Genomic DNA, 19,023 nt, shown 5'->3' with positions numbered 1-19,023 from the left:
CTAGAAAATACAATTAAACAGAAGAATCTTAATTAACAATACAGTACACACTGGTCTGCACTTCAGTGATTTGTCAATTCCAGTTTCTACTGCCTTCTAGTTAAAGTCTAACTAAGTATGAGGGGACAGTTGCCAAGTTACAGTGGTTAGGTGATAAACGTTTAACAAAGGCCATCATTGGTTACTCTTCCTTATAGAGGAATTACAGAAATTAACTACATACTCACCTGACCAGGCAGTGGAACAGCGGTTAGAAAATCATCAGCGTGGGATGCAGAGGACCCAGGTTCAAAACCCCCGAGGTGCCCTGGCCGGTTGGCTCAGTGGTAGAGCGTCTGCCTGGCGTGCGGGGGGCCCAGGTTCGATTCCCAGCCAGGGCACATAGGAGAAGTGCCCATTTGCTTCTCCACCCCCACCCCCCTCCTTCCTCTCTGTCTCTCTCTTCCCCTCCCGCAGCAAAGGCTCCACTGGAGCAAAGATGGCCCCGGCGCTGGGGATGGCTCCTTGGCCTCTGCCCCAGGCGCTAGAGTGGCTCTGGTCACGGCAGAGCGACACCCTGGAGGGGCACAGCATCGCCCCTGGTGGGTGTGCCGGGTGGATCCCAGTCGGGCGAATGCAGGAGTCTGTCTGTCTCTCTCCCCATTTCCAGCTTCAGAAAAATACAAAACAAAAACAAAAAAAAAAACCCCGAGGTCACTGGCTTGAGCAAGGGGTTACCTCCCCATCAAAGCAAATATGAGAAAGCATTCAATAAACTAAAGTGCTGCAATGAAAAATTGATGCTTCTCATCTCTCTCCCTTCCTGTTTGTCCCTCTCTCGCAGAAACAAAAGAATAAACAAAGCCAAAAAGAAATGAACAATATACTCATTATTACTTCTGGAGCCTAAAGACTGATGATTTTATTTGGGGGACTCAATCCTACAAAGCTGAGTGATGGCAAAGACTTTAATCAATGTTATAGAGAGTAACAGTATGTTTCTAGACAGTTTATTAGTTTACAAGACACCAGAATTAGAGGTAGGGGGACAGAGGGAAAAATATAAGGTGCCAGAAAATAATTTGATTTTTCAATGTATACAACATAAACAATTAGTTTAAATGCCATAGAAATGTTTACCTGAAGCTTATGTACTTTTTAATACAATTTTTAAAAATTTATCTATTTTAGTGAGAAGAGAGAGAAAGAAGGGGGAAGGGGAGTAAGAAGCATCAACTTGCAGTAGTTGCTTCTCATATGTGCCTTGACCAGGCAAGCCTGGGGTTTGGAACCAGCAACCTCAGCATTAAAGGTCCACGCTTTATCCACAGGCCAGGCGTATGTACTCTTTTTTTTTTTTAGAGTCAGAAAGAGGAACAGACAAACAGGAAGGTAGAGAGAGATGAGAAGCATCAATTCTTCATTGCAGTTCCTTAGTTGTTCATCGATTGTGTTCTCATATGTGCCTTGACAGGGGGCTACAGCAGACTGAGTGACCCCTTGCTCAAGCCAGCAACCCAGCACACTCAAGACTGCGACCTTGGGGCTTTGAACATGTGTCCTCTGCGTCCCAGTCTGTCGTTCAATCCATTGTGCCACCACCTGGTCAGGACAGGCCTATGTACTCTTATTGATCAATGTCACCCTGTTAAATTTTCTTAAAAAAAAAAAAAAAAAGACACCAGAATTACTTCAAATAGCTCAAAACTAATAGAACATTCTACTTTGTACCTATTGCTAAGGAGTCCAACTTATAATTAGAACCATCCACAACAGCTAATTTAAAAAAAAGCTGTCTGACCTGTGGTGGTACAATGGATAAAGCATGGACCCGGAATGCTGAGGTCACCAGTTCGAAACCCTGGGTTTGTCTGATCAAGGCACATATGGGAAGCGACTACTATGAGTTGATGCTTTACGCTCCTTTTCACTGCCTCTCTCTTTCCTCTCTCTTTTTTTTTTCTTGTGGGAGAGACAGAGAGAGTCAGAGAGAGGGATAGATAGGGACAGACAGACAGGAAGGGAGGGAGAGAGATGAAAAACATCAATTCTTCGTTGCGGTTCCTTAGTTGTTCATTGATTGATTTCTCCTATGTGCCTTGACCATGGGGTTACAGCAGACCGAGGGACCCCTTGCTCGAGCCGGCGACCTTGGGCTCAAGCTGGCGACCTCAGGGTCTCAAACCTGGGTCCTCCACATCCCAGTCCGACACTCTATCCACTGCACCACGGCCGGGTCAGGCACCCCTCTTAAAAAAAAGAAAAAAAAAAAAAAAAAAGACACCATTACTCTGCCCCCACCCCCCATAATTGATTGTGCAGGACTTAAAATACCAGAGGAAGGTCCTAAATTCCCAGACCTCTCCAAGATAGATGAGAGATCAAGAACTTTTATGTAAACTACTAAACAAAACTTTAAAAAACATGATTCAAAGAAATTTACCTAGGAAATCACTACTAAAGAGCATTCAAATAAAAAACAGACATTAAAACCCTTAAAATACCCAGCATGTCTCTCTCCACGTTTTAAAAAAAAGTCTGTATCAGACATCAACAACATGAATCCTTAGCCAGATTCTTCCTAGGACTGGATGACCCATTGAGTTTTCTCCAACGAGCCTGATTTGTGGTGGTGTAGTGGATAGGGCATGAACCTGGAATGCTGAGGTTGCTGGTTGAAAACTCCGGGCTTACCTGGTCAAGGCATATACCAGAACCAAATACAAGTTGATGCTTCCTGCTCCTCCACTCCCTCTTAATCTCTCTCTAAAATTCAATAAAGTTTTTTTCCAACTCAACTCATAATATTTTCCTCCCCCATAATATTCATCTTATAAACCCCCCAAAGAATTTGCAAGGACACATGTATTAAATCTTTTTAAAGAGAATGAGATTTGTGTGCTCTTCATTTTTGAAACTATATAAACTGCGTTTTGGAATACTGATTGTTAGTTACACTTTTCATCTCACTTTTTAATATACTCACAAATTGAACTTTTCTTATTTTAAGTAACTTCCCCAAAATGTTTCTATTTCAAACTATATTAAACAATGGTATTTCTTTGCAAAAAGATAATTTTGTTTGGCTACACTAATCTATTAAGAGTTGGTAATACTTTATCTGAGGATAAATTTTCTATTCACAGATATTTTAAGATTGACAATCCTACTACATTATTTGGAATAGAGATTTTTCAGGGGAAAAAAAGGTATTTAACATAAAGTATAATTTTCTATTGGATACCATTTTCTTGGGGAAAAAATTCCTTCCAAAATTCTTCAGGCTTGTTCTCTGACATCAACTGACTGGGTGTATACTGTCTACTTAGAATTCTAGCCCAATATACTTACCATCAATGTTATTATTTTATTAAGCAAACCCTTGAAAGTATGTTACTTTTTAAAGGAATTAAAACAGTTCCCCTTCAACTGGTCTCCATACATAACTTTAAGGGAGCAGTTAGTACCAAAACTATATAAAACTGACAATTCCCACATTCGAAAAGGTAAAGCTTTTCCTGAAAGAATGTTTAAGGCCTGGAAGTGGCAGTGCCGAGAATTTTTATTTGGCTAAAATGACCAAAGTTTTCCTTAATTATAACAAAACTGAGATTGCTTAAGAATCTATAGTAAGTCATTTAAGCTCTTTAAGACAAGAAGAAAGCAATTACATGCCTATTTCATCTCTAAATTATGATAGGACAATGAAGCCTCGCCTCAAGTTTAACACTGATTACAGAACATATCCACAAGTATCCTTCGGCCCGACACGTGCAGAACCACCTGCTCTACGATAACTGCTCGCTGCTAGGGACCCCGCTGAGTTCTGGCACCTTCCCTGCCATCACGAGAGAGAGCGGAGTTAGGAGAGGGCCCGGAAAGACTCACACTGGAGAAATCACGGCACTCGAGAGGAGACTATGTTGTAGTGACGGCATAGCTGACCTCCCGTTGCTTAGCAGTCCCTGTCGCTCAGGGGGGAGACCCGCATGGTGCTCCACGCGCGGCCCCACCAGCCTCGGGTAGCACCCACCACCGGGGCACTCGGCCCGGGGCCTGGTGGCGGCATCGGAGCGGTGGAACCGGACTGCCCAAGAAACGAAGTGGCCATTCAAGAAGGTCCACGCCTCCAGGGCGCCGCACGGCAGAGCTCACCAGAGACTAATGCCTAAGACTCAGTTCGGAGAGTTAGGAGTGAGCCGGTCTGCCAAGGGGGAAAAAGTGGGATTTCCGGCACGGGGAGTCTGAGGGACAGCTGAGAGGTGGGGGAACCGGATAGCTGGTAGAAAAATGTCCACCCACCAACGGTAACCGGAATAATGGCACTAGACCTCCCACCCCCAGGCGAGAACGACAGCCACCATTGAGGGAAGAAAGCCTAGCGGCGAGAGCGAGGGTGAGGGCTACTTCCCCAGCAGCCCCCGGCGCGGCCTCGTCCTCTGTCCGGGCAACCTTTCCATGGCGAGCTGTCGCACTCACATCGTGAACGGGCAGCGGGACGGGTGAGTGGGTGGGCGGGCCTCTCCGGTGGTAGATGCTGGGCAGTGGACGCCTCTCCCGTGGCGACTACCGCGTTTTCTCCCTGGTGCGGCCTCTCCTTGCTTCTCTCAGGCGACGGTGGCGGCAGCGGGCCGAACCTGAGTCCCCAGAATGCACCGCGCGGAGAGAGCGCTGCTCGGTTGGGGAGAAGAGGAAAGTGGAGGAAAAGGGGCGCGAGGACAGAGAAGGAACGTGCGTGCGTGCGTCCGTGCGAGCGAGCTAGAGCTGGTGAGGCCGGGCGGCGGCTGGTGACGCAGCAAAATGCCCGGGCCCTGCCGCCGCGCCTGCGCACTCTTTGTTTTCGGGCTCCTGCGCGGCTTTCTAGAGATATCTACGGAAGGGGCGGGGCTTTCCAGCTCTTCGCTCTCCTTACTGGCGCTGACTGGTCCCCTCGCTGGCTCCCCCAGAGCCGGCTTCTTCCGGCCTCTCCTCCAGCGCTCCCCTTCTTCCGGCCTCTCCTCCAGCGCTCCCCCTCGCGTTGGAAAACCGTTGGCCGTTTAATCGCCCCGCCACACGCTGTTGGCCATGTCCCCGGGAAACAGCTGCGTGGACAGTGGTGGGGAGGGAGAGGGGCTCAATGAGTTTGGGAGGCTTGAAAAGTGAAGTGGGGACTTGGTTACTATTTAGGGAACAAACCAGCCCAGGGATGAAGCAGTCCACTGCAAAATAATAATTGTAAGAATGAGATGGCACTCCATCACCAGATGTGCAGGCTTTATTAGAGGAGAAAGACCTGCCGGGGCACTCCTCCAGAAGTGCACCGGGTTACAGACTAGGGGCGAGTTATATAGAGCCTGAGGGGAAACTGAGGCAAAAGTCCTGGTATGTCCAGAATGCTCCTCCTTGGGGGGCTTCAAGCATGTGGGTGTTGAATCAAAAGTCCTGGTATGTCCGGAGCCCCTCCTTGGGGCGGCTTGTCAATTTTTTGGAATTCCTCTGTCTCAGGGGCAATAGTCCAGTAAGGGTGAGGTCTGACAGATGAGCAGAACATCAAGAGGGCAGTTTGGAATTTACATATCTATCAATAATAATAATAATAATAAAAGATCTCTGGTGCTGGTTATGTTTGCAGGAAAGGGCTCACTTCAGAATCGAGGGCCTGGGTCATCTCTGAAGGTTATAAACAGGTCAAGAGGCCGTGGAAATTGGAGGTCTTTGGCCGAGGAGGGCTGTTGGCCATTGGAGGCTGGAGTTTGCCCCAGTCTGAGAGATGAACGCTGTAGGCAAGACGGAGGTTGTGCGAGTGGAGAGACTGGGACACTTGGTGACTGGCACGAAAGTGGGCAGGGAGGGGATGGTGCTGTCCCAGTAGAGCCTGAGCTCTGTGTGAATCAGGCGGCCCGGATTCGACTTCCCGGTGCAGTGGGACTCTCCTGTTTATCAGCGGAGCTGGCGGCTTCTTTGAGACTACTCTTCAGGTGGCCATGAGTTTGCTTATTAGTGCTGACAACTGCCACCAGTGGCAAGAAGCACACAGGCAGTTCATTACCCACAAATCCTTTTGGCATGCTTAAGGGAGCCCTGCCAGCGTGCTCCCCTCGGCTGTCCGGGTCGACTACTGCAGCAGGGGGCCTTTAGCTTTAGTACCTTTTCTGGCCAACGCCTTCTAACAGTCGTCAATCTACAGGATTATCACCTCAAACCATCTTTTTGGGAGTTCCTCACAGGGAGCCCTTTTTATGTTGATCTACTGAAATGTCACATCAAGCCACTTTTAAGGTGTTCCTAGGGAAGCTTCTTGTTTATGTTAATTTATAGTTATGACATCAAGCCACTTCTTATCCATGTATAACTTCACACACAATTAACTGGGCCCTGCTTGAAAGTCAGAATCTGTTTATCACATCTGCACACACTATATTAATTCTTATCCAGACAGCATAACTATTTTATTTCCTTAATTATTTTTAATATATCTTAATTTTATATATCTTTCATTTTTTTATATTTCTATATATTTAATTACTATAACATTATATTACTACAACATTCCACCCCTTGATCCTAGCAAGCTATATGCTTGCAGGGATCATTACAAAACAATTTTTTATTCCTTTTTAAACATATATTGCAAATGGGATTACACATCTTTAATCCAAATACAATAAAAAAAAACAGGCATATAAGTATTGTTGGGCAGATAAAATATATTATGCTCACTTTGTTAAAGATGGTGCTGCCCATGTGAAAGCTCATCACCCAGGTGATATTAATGTGTGTTGGGGCCGGGCTGTGGTTAGGCAGGATCCTTGTAGCCTGGGGCTTGGTTTTAGGACTAAGCCTTTCCCACCCTTTTTAATGTGGGGTGGTACAATCCTATCATGCCTCAGATAAGTGTCTTTGTATTAGAGACTTCCCTATTTGTATATTGGATTAAAGGTTTTGATTTCTGCACTATAAAGTGGGGCAGATTGGGAGCTTGCTCTCTTGGTTCCTGAGATTAGCATTAGAGAGGAGAGCAGGTTGGAAAGCAGGATACCGCCATGTGGAGAAGAGGAGAGGCAGCCAAGATGGCAGAGTGCTGAAAGAGAAGCCAGTTAGTGCAGAGTTTGTGCAGGGAGGAGGAAGGAAATGGGAACAGTGGTTAATAAGTCTGGTGAGCTAAAAATCTTTGATTCTAGGAAATTCAGATAAGTCAATAGCTTTGTGAGCACTGAATGAGTGGGTTTTGGAGCCCAGTGTGTGTTTTTACTTGCCCACCAGGTGCAAGCTAGGATAAAGGGTGATGGCCCACCAGTTCTTGGCTCCATTGTTTCATTTCCATCTGTCCGAATACAATGCGAACCTGCATGGGCCAGGCAGCTGTAATGGTGGCCGTGGCAACTGGCTTTACAGTATTATTATTTCCTTAATTTCAAGCCATATTGATGTTGTTGGGCAGATAAAATATATTATGCTCACTTTGTTAAAGATGGCATTGCCAAGATGAAATTAATGTGTGTCTCTGTGGGCAGGCAGGATCTTTGTAGCCTGGGGCTTGGTTTTGGGATTAAGTCTCCCACCCCTTTTGATGTGGGGTGGTACAATCCCATCATGACTCAGAGAAGTGACTTTGTATTAGAGACTTCCCTATTTTGTATATTGGATTAAAGGTTGTGAAGCTACACTATAAAATAGGGGCAAAATAGGAGCTTGCTCTCTTGGTTCCTGGGATGATTAGCATGAGAGAGCAGAGGGAGCAGAGCAGAGAGCAGAAAGAGGCCATGTGGCCAGGAGAAGCAGCCAAGATGGCGGAATGCTGAGTGAGACCCCAGTTTTGTGCAGAGTTTGTATCTGGGATAAGGAAGGAGATGGGGAACTGAGGAGAATAAGGCTGGTGAGCTAGAAACATTTGATCCTAGGAAACTTGGATAAGTCAGTGGCTTTGTGAGCACTGAATGTGAGTGGGTTTTGGAGCCCAGTGTGTGTTTTTACTTGCCCGCCGGGTGCAAGCTAGAATTAAAGAAAATGACCTATCAGTTTTTGGCTCCATTGTTTCTTTACCGACTGTCCGAATCCAATGTGAACCTGCATGGGCTGGGCTGCTGTGATGGTAGCCCTGCCTACTGGCTTTACAGATGTAAAGGTATGAATACCTTCTTCAATATAATACAGTGTGTCCGTAAAGTCCTGGTACACTTTTGACTGGTCACAGGAAAGCAACAAAAGACGATAGAAATGTGAAATCTGCACCAAATAAAAGGAAAACCCTCCCAGTTTCTGTAGGATGATGTGGCAGCATGTCCTCATGCACAGATGATGATGCAACACCATGTATACAGCAGAGCAGTCCACAGCCATGCCAGTTGAGATGTGGGTGTTCTGTGGCTCACTAAATTCGAATTCGTGACCAAAGTGCAACGTGAATATCGGCGCGTTTATAACGAAGCACCTTGACATTAATCACTTAAAACAGAGAATCACAGACATTATTCACTCTGTTACACCAGACGTCCTTCCTTACCCGTGTGTGGCAAGAACTTCACTATCGTTTGGATGTGTGTAGGGCAACAAATGGAGCCCATATCGAACTGCACTGAATAGGTATGAAACTGGGAGAGTTTTCCTTTTATTTGGTGCAGATTTCACATTTCTATCGTCTTTTGTTGCTTTCCTGTGACTGGTCAAAAGTGCACCATGACTTTATAGACACACTATATACTGGATTTAATAAATTCCATGTTGGTTTACAACTCAGTGTTGAAAATATAGATCCTATAGTCTCTATAAAATTTCATGGTTTACCCAGTCCTTTTGCATCATGGTCTAGTAGGATGATGCTCATACTGTTAGGTATTGGTCTCAGTTCCTTTATAATATTCTGTTCTTGTCCAGCTTTTGAGATATTTTTTAGTATCATTATGGAGTACTTCAAGTTTTTTGAAGGTTTCTCCATAATATTTTTCTCTGTTCGTATTGTTGTAAAGTGCCAAAAGCTACAGAATTAATATTAATATATATTTTAGGAAATTTAAAGAACATTTTATTAATTTGGGCTAGGCAAGTGAAGGGATTTTGTAAGTGTGATTTCTATGCTTGTGTGGTTAGCATAAGACCAAGATGGCATTGTGTTGTAAATGTAGAAAGAGGAAGGAGACTTGGATTCCCTGACCTTCCCCATACCTTTGGAGGAAGGGTCAATGGCTAACCAGGCGTAAGGAGAAAATAAATCTTTTCTTAGGCTGATGGATCATTTGTAGGCATTTGTTCCCATGGAAACCACCCCTCCCCTCCTGAAAGCATGTAATTAATGTTTGTATCTTTAAACAAAAGGTATAAACTTATGCTGTAATGTTGGGTTTTCTCCCCTCCCATGTATAATTAAGAGTATATAAACAGCCCCTGAACTGTTTTTGGGGGCTGCACAATTTGGGTCTGTTGCCCTGTGTCAGCCATATGTGGCCGGCATATTTAATAAATTTCCTCCTTTAATAAAACTTTTCAAAAACTTATTTGGGCCTGACCAGGCGGTGGCACAGTGGATAGAGCATCGAACTGGGATGCCGACGACCCAGGGACCCAGGTTCAAGACCCCGAGGTCACCAGCTTGAGAGCGAGTTCATCTGGCTTGAGCAAAAAGCTCACCAGCTTGGACCCAAGGTCATTGGCTCCAGCAAGGGGTTACTCTGTCTGCTGAAGGCCCACGGTCGAGGCACATATGAGAAAGCAATCAATGAATGACTAAGGTGTTGCAATGAAAAACTGATGATTTATGTTTCTCATCTCTCTCCGTTCCTGTCTGTCTGTCCCTGTCTATTCTTCTCTCTGACTCTCTCTCTCTGTCCCTGTAAAAAAAAACCCACTTATTTGGACTATGTGCCTCTACAAACACCCGCGGATTTGTGGATTTAGGTACTTTACAACAATATGTTCTCCCTGCAGTTTGATGAATGTGCTCGTTGGTAAATATTTCAATGTGCCGTGAATTGCATATGATGAATGTAAGGTTGGTGGATAATAGGGGATGGTCACGTGAGGAACCTAGACCCGCGAACTTTGGCTAGGACCGCCCACAACCAAGCGTGCCAAAAGGAGGCTTCACAGGAACCGTTTGGAAAAAAGCCATCGTCTGCCAGCCAGTGGGATTTCACCACATCATGTTAGCTCCACTTCCCTAGAGGGACCCTTTAAATATCTCCTACGTGGTTTAATCTTTGCAACTTTCCTAGTCTCCATCTTTCTTTCCTCGGGACCAGGGAACCTTGCCGGGCGGGATACGTGCTCTGTACTCAATAAAGCCCTTTGCTATTCCAAACTTTGTGGCTCTGGCCTCTTCCTTCCTTCTTGGTGGGGAAAAATACCTTACAATGAGTATATGGTTTTTCGAGTATATGGTTTTTCCATTGATTGACACGTTCATGGTGTCAGTGATTAGTTTGCAGGTGTCCATTGAGTCATCTGTGATTTTATCTGTTGTCCAATTCCCTGAGTTCTCAGTGTGGTCCCAGTAGGTCAGGTTGGTGTTGCAGTCTACGAAGGTGAAGTTTCTTAAATTATAAAATGCTTCCCTTGGGGTGGTTTCTACCACAGGTAGATCAAAAAAGTTTATGACTAGCTGCTGTGTGGTTATGTATATATTTTTTGTCCATGTTATTAGTTGTTCTGGTTTCAAGAAGTAAAGTTTGGGCCCTGGCCGGTTGGCTCAGCGGTAGAGCGTCGGCCTAGCGTGCGGAGGACCCGGGTTCAATTCCCGGCCAGGGCACACAGGAGAAGCGCCCATTTGCTTCTCCACCCCTCCGCCGCACTTTCCTCTCTGTCTCTCTCTTCCCCTCCCGCAGCCAAGGCTCCATTGGAGCAAAGATGGCCCGGGCGCTGGGGATGGCTCTGTGGCCTCTGCCTCAGGCGCTAGAGTGGCTCTGGTTGCAATATGGCGACACCCAGGATGGGCAGAGCATCGCCCCCTGGTGGGCAGAGCGTCGCCCCTGGTGGGCGTGCCGGGTGGATCCCGGTCGGGCGCATGCGGGAGTCTGTCTGACTGTCTCTCCCTGTTTCCAGCTTCAGAAAAATGGAAAAAAAAAAAAAAAAAAAAAAGAAGAAGTAAAGTTTGGCATGTATCAAATAGCCTACTTGTATTACATGTTTATCATTCGCTAATTTCTGTGGTAATCAAAAAACTAATGATTGATGCTTCTCATCTCTCTCTGTTCCTGTCTGTCTGTTCCTATCTATCCTCTTTCTGAGATAGACTCTCTCTCTGTCTCTGTAAAAAAAAAGAAAAAGAAAAAATAACCAATCTTGTCTAGAAACTTGTGTGAAAAATAAATCTGTTTGCGGATGAAAAGAATAATTTGTCACTGGTGTATGTGTTTGTAAATTACTTTTGTCCATGAATCTTCCAGTGGCGTTAACATATAATATGTAAACAATGATGCATGGACCCTAAAATTCTTTGGTTGTTAAGTGGATTTGTTTCTGCACCAAATGTGTCATACCAGTGTAATGTTTTATAATTGTAACTTGCATTATAGTTTAAAACTACTAATGAGTCTAATAACCCAAAACATGATTGGTGTCTTATGTCTGGATTCCTTAAGATTTCTGGTGGTGCCTCCATTATTTCTGGGAATGTGTATATTTCCATGCCATTCATAAATGACATGTTTGTGTATTTGTTTGGGTGATATGGTCCAAATATATATATACATGTGGATTGTAACTGAGCGACTTAAATGCTTTAGGAAATGGATTATATGGTATTACAATGTATGGTAATGAGATTACTTTAATTGTGTTAAATATGTTGCTGTCTGTGCACTGTGATATCTTGTGTAGTTTTGGTGCTATTATGTTGATTTTCTGTTTGGGTATACTTGTGTTGTCTTGTCTTATATATTATATGCCTTAGGAAAAATGGAAATATCATTGTTTGTGTATCAAATGATGAGTTGGTCAGCCATGTATAATTATATGTATAATAAGATATATTGGCCAATATATCTTCCAGATATTTATATTTGGGCCTTGATGCAATTATTTTTCCTCCAAAGGTAATATTAACGCATCTTATATATTTTGCTTTCTGTATGGTGGCATTGTACAAATGTGTGTGATTTAGATGAAATTCTGTATTTTCTAGTAATCCTAGCTTTTCAGCTAATGTTGGCCTAATTACTTCTGGATAGAGTGGTGTAATAGAATTCTGTTTAAATAATCCTAAAAATCCTTTTGATTATAACTTTAACTGTAAGTTGGAACAAAATGTTTGAGGGTACCTGCTTGTAATAAATCTAGTTTGCATGGTATCCATGTAGGTGGTACACAATTAAAAATAATGTAATATCAATGGTTGGATGAGTGTAAGTATCATGCAGCCAGTGTTTATTTTATTTTATTTTATTTATTTTATTTGTATTTTTCTGAAGTTGGAAACGAAGAAGCTGTCACACAGACTCCCGCATGTGCCTGACCGGGATCCACCCAGCACGCCCACTAGGGGGCGATGCTCTGCCCATCTGGGGGGTTGCTCTGTAGCAACCAGAGCCACTCTAGCACCTGAGGCAGAGGCCAGGGAGCCATCCTCAGCGCCCAGGCCAACGTTGCTCCAATGGTGTCTCGGCTGCAGGAGGGGAAGAGAGAGACAGAGGGGAAGGAGAGGGGGAGGGGTCAAGAAGCAGATGGGCGCTTCTCCTGTGTGCCCTGGCCGGGAATCGAACCCGGGACTCCTACACGCCAGGCCGACACTCTACCACTGAGCCAACCAGCCAGGGCCAACATGCAGCCAGTATTTAATAGGTTAACTAATCCTGAATAAAAGCATATATGTTGAAACTTACCAAAAATTGGTGTGTCAGTAATAGGAATTGGTCTTTCTAATATGGGTTTCTGTATAAGATCAGTTAATATCTGTGGTATATGTCTAAACGCCCAGAAGCCTTGATCGTATTTCAAAAATTCTTCTGGGTGGCCCTGGCCGGCTTGCTCAGTGGTAGAGCATCGGCCTGGTGTGCAGGAGTCCTGGGTTCGATTCCCGGCCAGGGCACACAGGAGAAGCACCCATCTGCTTCTCTACCCCTACCCCTCTCCTTCCTCTCTGTCTCTCTCTTCCCCTCCCGCAGCCAAGGCTCCATTAGAACAAAGTTTGCCTGGGCGCTGAGGATGGCTCCATGGCCTCTGCCTCAGGCGCTAGAATGGCTCTGGTTGCAACAGAGCAATGCCCCAGATGGGCAGAGCATCGCCCCCTGGTGGGCATGCTGGGTGGATCCCAGTCGGGCGCATGCGGGAGTCTGTCTAACTGCCTTCCTGTTTCCAACTTCAGAAAAATACACACACACACACACACACACACACACACACAAATTCTTCTGGGGTGATGGCTTCCTGCATTGATGTATACATTTGTGAATGAAGTTCGTTCCCAAAAGTTATTCCTTCAGAGAAGTCAAAGACTGTATCTTATAATTTTGTCTGGGAGGTATACAATAAATGAGGCAAAAATTGCAATAGTTTGGGAAATGTGAGAATCCTGTGAGATAATACTGTATGTATATAATGTCTCCTTCTTTAATGATATGTGTCATATTAAGATTACTATTTGTATTAAATCCTAATGATAGCCTTGGATTATTTTTTGGTGGTGAATAATATGGTTTTCTGTTAAAAAATGTATTTGTGTTGGATGTCACGCTAATTGTTGTTTTCTATTTTCTCTGTTACTCCTATTTTGTCTGATTATTTTTCTTCATAATCCTCATCATTCATTTCATAATCTTTATAATCTGTGTTATCGTCTGATGCTGGTTGATACCATAAATACATCAGATGATTCATGAATGGTATGTAATTTCTTTTTTTTTTTTTGGTATGTAATTTCTTGATGCTCTTTGTATGCATGTTAAATTTTCTCTAAGTATGTATGGGTCTATGTCATATGTTGGTAGAATTGGTAGTGTTGCATTTGTAAATGCATTATTAATGGGTTCCTTTATAACTTCCTGTGGCTCAGTTGGGGATTCCAATAATTCTAGGTCTACAATTGATGTAGATTTTAGTCTTAAGTGTTGTTGGAACCATTTTTTTTTTTAGGCATGTATGTAGTGTAGTATCATATCTAATTCCAAGTGAAAATTGAAATTCTGCTAAAAATTGATATTCTCAATATGCTTTACTTAGGTATGTTGGACAGAATAAGAATGAGTTTGTATAAAAAATATCTCTTGTTATGCTACCTGAATGTGTGTTGTTGTCAAATATATAATAAAAATGTGAATTGTTACTTGTTATTAAATGCAGTGGATGAAAAATTAGATGTGATTTTTGTGAATATTGTGTAAGGTTAAATTTGTGTGCAGTTAGTACATTAGGAAATTTAAAGGTTGTCACAATAGCAGTAGCAGTAATAGCATTGTTATTATTGTTAGTATTATTAGCATTATACCTTAATATTACATTGACAACCAGGATGAACCACCTCATGATCATATTGGATGATTTCATTCTGATTTGGCCAGTTTCTGGGTTGTCTCCTCTGCACTCGATATAGGTGTTCTATTATTTCATTTTCCTCTGGCTCTGAAGCAGATTCCTCTGTATTATATGGAATAATGCTTTCCCTAGGCTTTTGTTTGTAATCGTGATAATCTTTAGAATTTAAATATGCTAAGGTATCTGGATGAATTCCCTGGGGTGGATTTTCTAAATCTCTGTAAATTGGCTGTCTATGTGGGTTATAAATAGCTATCTTAACCAAATCCAGGTAGTGTTATATATATAACAATCCTTGGTCTAGTGGTCCTCCGCTTGGTAGATGTTCTACCATTGATTGGATGCCATCAAGGGTACAATGTATTTGCTCCCTGCAGGCTCTGGTCAGAATTTGTGGCCAAGCCTTTTCTGCATTCAAATTCTGATTTTCGCCTGACCTGTGGTGGCGCAGTGGATAAAGCGTCGACCTGGAAATGCTGAGGTCGCCGGTTCGAAACTCTGGGCTTGCCTGGTCAAGGCACATATGGGAGTTGATGCTTCCAGTTCCTCTCCCCTTCTCTCTCTCTGTCTCTCCTCTGTCTCTCCCTCTCCTCTCTAAAATGAATAAATAAAAAAAAAAAAGTTTAAAAAAAAATTCTGATTTTCATGCAGGTGGTACCAGGGGGTATGGATTGGGTCTGGATAATACCTATAGGTCTGATAGGTCCTCCAACAATGTGGAGCAATCAAAGCTGGACTTATTTGTTTTTCCTTATATTGTGCCCCTGTGGGCGTTTTTGGTGGTGAGGGTAAATCTTCTACATCTGAATCTTCACTTTTTGGAGCTTCCTCTGTTATTGATGGCAATTCTGATTCAAAATGTAAATTGGTATTAAATGGTTCTCTAGATTGTGGCCACCCTTCTTTCATTAATTTAAATTCGTATTTTTCAAATGGTGTTGGTAACAATGGCTCATCAGAGTCCCAGTATCCTGTTAAGTCCTATTTAAAATCCGGGGTTGGCCCTGGCTGATTGGCTCAGTGGTAGAGCATCGGCCTGGTGTGCAGGAGTCCCAGGTTCGATTCCCGGCCAGGACACACAGGAGAAGTGCCCATCTGTTTCTCCACCCCTCCCCCTCTCCTTCCTCTCTGTCTTTCTTTTCCCCTCCCGCAGCCAAAGCTCCATTGGAGCAAAGTTGGCCCGGGCGATGGGGATGGCTCTATGGCCTCTGCCTCAGGCGCTAGAGTGGCTCTGGTTGCAACAGAGCGACGCCCCAGATGGGCAGAGCATTGCCCCCTGGTGGGCATGCTGGGTAGATCCCGGTCGGGCGCATGCGGGAGTCTGTCTGACTGCCTCCCCGTTTCCAACTTCAGAAAAATACAAAATAATAATAATAATAATAATAAAATAAATAAAATCCGGGGTTTTGGGTTCTCTATTAAAAAAAAATGAGCCTGACCAGACGGTGGCGCAGTGGATAGAGCGTCGGACTGGGATGCCGAGGACCCAGGTTCGAGACCCCAAGGTCACCAGCTTGAGCGTGGGCTCATCTGGTTTGAGCGAAGCTCACCAGCTTGGACCCAAGGTCACTGGCTCGAGCAAGGGGTTACTCAGTCTGCTGTAGCCCCATGGTCAATGAAAAACTAATGATTGATGTTTCTCATCTCTCCATTCCTGTCTATCTCTCTCTCTGGTTTTTTTTTTACAAAGACAAAGAGTCAGAGAGAGAGATAGACAGGGACAGACAGACAAGAACGGAGAGATGAGAAACATCAATCATTAGTTTTTCGTTGCACATTGCGACACCTTAGTTGTTCATTGATTGCTTTCTCATATGTTCCTTGACCATGGGGCTACAGCAGACTGAGTAACCCCTTGCTCGAGCCAGTGACCTTGGGTCCAAGCTGGTGAGCTTTTCTCAAACCAGATGAGCCCACGCTCAAGCTGGTGACCTTGGGGTCTCGAACCTGGGTCCTCGGCATCCCAGTCCGACGCTCTTTCCACTGCGCCACCGCCTGGTCAGGCTTGTTTTTGTTTTGGTTGTTCTGGGTTCATTCATATACGAATATCTTCCCAGTGGCAATCAAAGTCTCCCATTAGATATGAGTCCCATGAATATTTTCTAATTTTGTCCTTTAGTTTTGGTGGTCTTGTTGCCAGGACATCTATTATTTGTTCTCCTACTGCTTTCTCCAGAATGTCTCATGGTCTAAAATGCAGAGAGTGGCCTGACCTGTGGTGACGCAGTGGATAAAGTGTCGACCTGGAATGCTGAGGTTGCCGGTTTGAAACTCTGGGCTTGCCTGGTCAAGGCACATATGGGATTTGATGCTTCCAGGTCCTCCCCCCTTCTCTCTCTCTCTCTCTCTCTCTCTCTCTCTCCCTCTCTCCTCTCTAAAATGAATAAATAAAAATTGAAAAATTGAAAAAAAATGCAGAGAGTATTGTTATTAATTTGAGAGCAGTGAAATATCTGTGGGTTTTTTGCCCAGGCAATTTCTGTTGGCACACTAGGTTATATGTAGAATTATAATCGTATAAGGTACAATCATAAGGAATACTAGGATCCAGATTAACAATTTTACTAAATTACACATTCTCAGTCATTTGATGTAAGGTTATCTACTTTGATCTGTTGTATTTGTCCCTGTTTATTTACTGTCCACATGGTGTTGTATCCTGTGTTGCAGATTATTTCCTGTTGGGAGAGAGATGCATCCTTGGGGGGACTTTACTATTATAGGGTGGATTTTTCTTTATTTTAGGTACACTTCCCATTTTAATTTCTGCTTGTTCTAACTGGGGTTTAATCAGTTCTTCCAGGGGAGAACTTCTGTTTGCTCTTGGTCTACTATTTAGGGCAAAGCATGCTTTATTAAGAAGTGCTTGTAAATTGTTAAATTTTCTATTAATAATGTATGACATTTGGCTTTTAATAGTCCATTATGTCTCGCTATTATTCCTGATGCTGTTGGGTTATATGGCATATGAAAATTCCAATCTATATTATTTATAGCAGCAAAAGATTGTACTTGGCTGGCTGTAAAATGGATTCCTTGATCTGAATCTATGATTTTAGGAGTTCCAAAGAATGTTTTCCACATATTTAATGTTTTAATTGTAGTGGCTGCTGATGGGTGTTTTGCTGCCAAGGTGAACATTATTCCTGTATGTACGTCAACCGTCGTACATGCATACTTTTGTTGGGAAGGTCATTACAAGGGTCCAAGAAAATCAATTTGGGCTTGAAAATTTGGTATTTGGGGTCTATCTAACCCTGGTGGCTCTGTTGTCCAGAATGTAGATACATTTTTACAGGCTATACATCTATTAATGCCTCTCTTTATGTCTTCTATTTTTGCCTTCAAATTTCTAGTTCTAAACCATTCTATCATTGCTGTTTGTCCTGGATATCCTGATTGGATATGAATTTTCTTTATAAACTCTGGCGAGAAATCTAAGTATTCCTCTGTATTTTATATTTATCCCCTAACCTTTTTAATTTGATTGTAGGTATTGGGGGTATTTTATATTCTCCTGTATATTCTCTTCATCTTTTTCTAACCTTAACTTTATCCTATATGTTTTTGTTGTACAGGCTGGTCAGTATACACCCCTGACTAGGTCAGACCCTAAGATGGAAGAGGTTTCCCTCAGCTTCCAGCGGATGACCTTAAAACTGTATGAGGGCAAAAGATTTATTCAGCTTTCTGTGGAAGGCCACTAACCATATGGAGTTTATGAATTTCCCTTTACTTCTGCCCTCTCATTTTAAGCCAGAAATTTCCAATTGAAATTGCCTTTTTAAGACTGAGTGCCAACTACACCAATTGTCCTAGTAGAGCCCAAGCTCTACGTCAATCAGGCGTCCCTGATTCAACTTCCCCGTGCAGTGGGACACTCCTGCTTATCAGCAGGGCTGGCAGCCTCTTCCAGACTACCCTTGAGGCGGCTCTGAGGATTCTACTTAACAGTGCCGACACTAACTGCCACCGGAGAAAAAACACAACTGACACACAAGTTAGTTGCAAGAATCACACAGGCAATTTATTACTCAAAATCCTTTTGGGGTGCCTGGGTACAGCTTAAGGGGGCCCCATTGGTGTGCTCCTCTCAGTTGTCTTTGGTCAAAGCTCAGAGCAGCATAGAGACAGTCCATGTTCACGTTGGAGTCTGGGCAACTACCTCAGCAGGGGGCCCCTCAGCTTTAGTACCTTTTCTGGCCAACGCCTTCTAACAGGTGTCAATCTACAGGATTATCACCTCAAACTACCTTTTTATGTTAATCTACTGAAATGTCACATCAAGTCACTTTTAAGATGTTCCTAGGGAAGCTTCTTGTTTTTGTTAACTTACAGAGTTATCACATCAAGCCACTTCTTATCCATGTATAACTTCACACACACACTAACTGGGCCCTGCTTGTGAGTCAGAGTCTGTTTATCACAGCTGCACACACTATATTAATTCCTATCCAGATAGCATAACTTTATTTAATTTCCTTAATTAATTTAAATATTATATCTTAATTACTTTTATATATCTTTCTTTTTTGTGTGTGGGAGAGACAGAGAGAGTCAGAGAGAGAGTCAGAGAGAGGGACAGATAGGAACAGACAGACAGGA

General features: G+C 43.5%; 1 protein-coding gene across 2 annotated transcripts in view; it reads right to left on the bottom strand.

Moving 5' to 3' along the window:
• Positions 1 to 4,828, bottom strand: part of PTGES3 (prostaglandin E synthase 3) — a 29,231-nt gene extending 24,403 nt beyond the window's left edge. The window contains exons 1-2 of one of the 2 annotated variants that reach the window (XM_066258377.1): positions 4,459 to 4,828; positions 3,868 to 4,066 (exon numbers count right to left, since the gene is read on the bottom strand). In XM_066258377.1, the coding sequence (XP_066114474.1) occupies positions 3,868 to 3,917 (50 nt within the window). In that variant the 5' untranslated portion in view covers positions 3,918 to 4,066; positions 4,459 to 4,828. The remainder of the gene's footprint in view (positions 1 to 3,867; positions 4,067 to 4,458) is intronic. The other variant, XM_066258375.1, reaches the window with a different exon arrangement.
• Positions 4,829 to 19,023: the final 14,195 nt, after the last annotated feature.

This window comes from Saccopteryx bilineata, chromosome 2, assembly GCF_036850765.1.
Source record: "Saccopteryx bilineata isolate mSacBil1 chromosome 2, mSacBil1_pri_phased_curated, whole genome shotgun sequence".
NCBI lineage: Eukaryota > Metazoa > Chordata > Mammalia > Chiroptera > Emballonuridae > Saccopteryx > Saccopteryx bilineata.
This window is presented reverse-complemented; position numbering and strand designations above follow the sequence as displayed.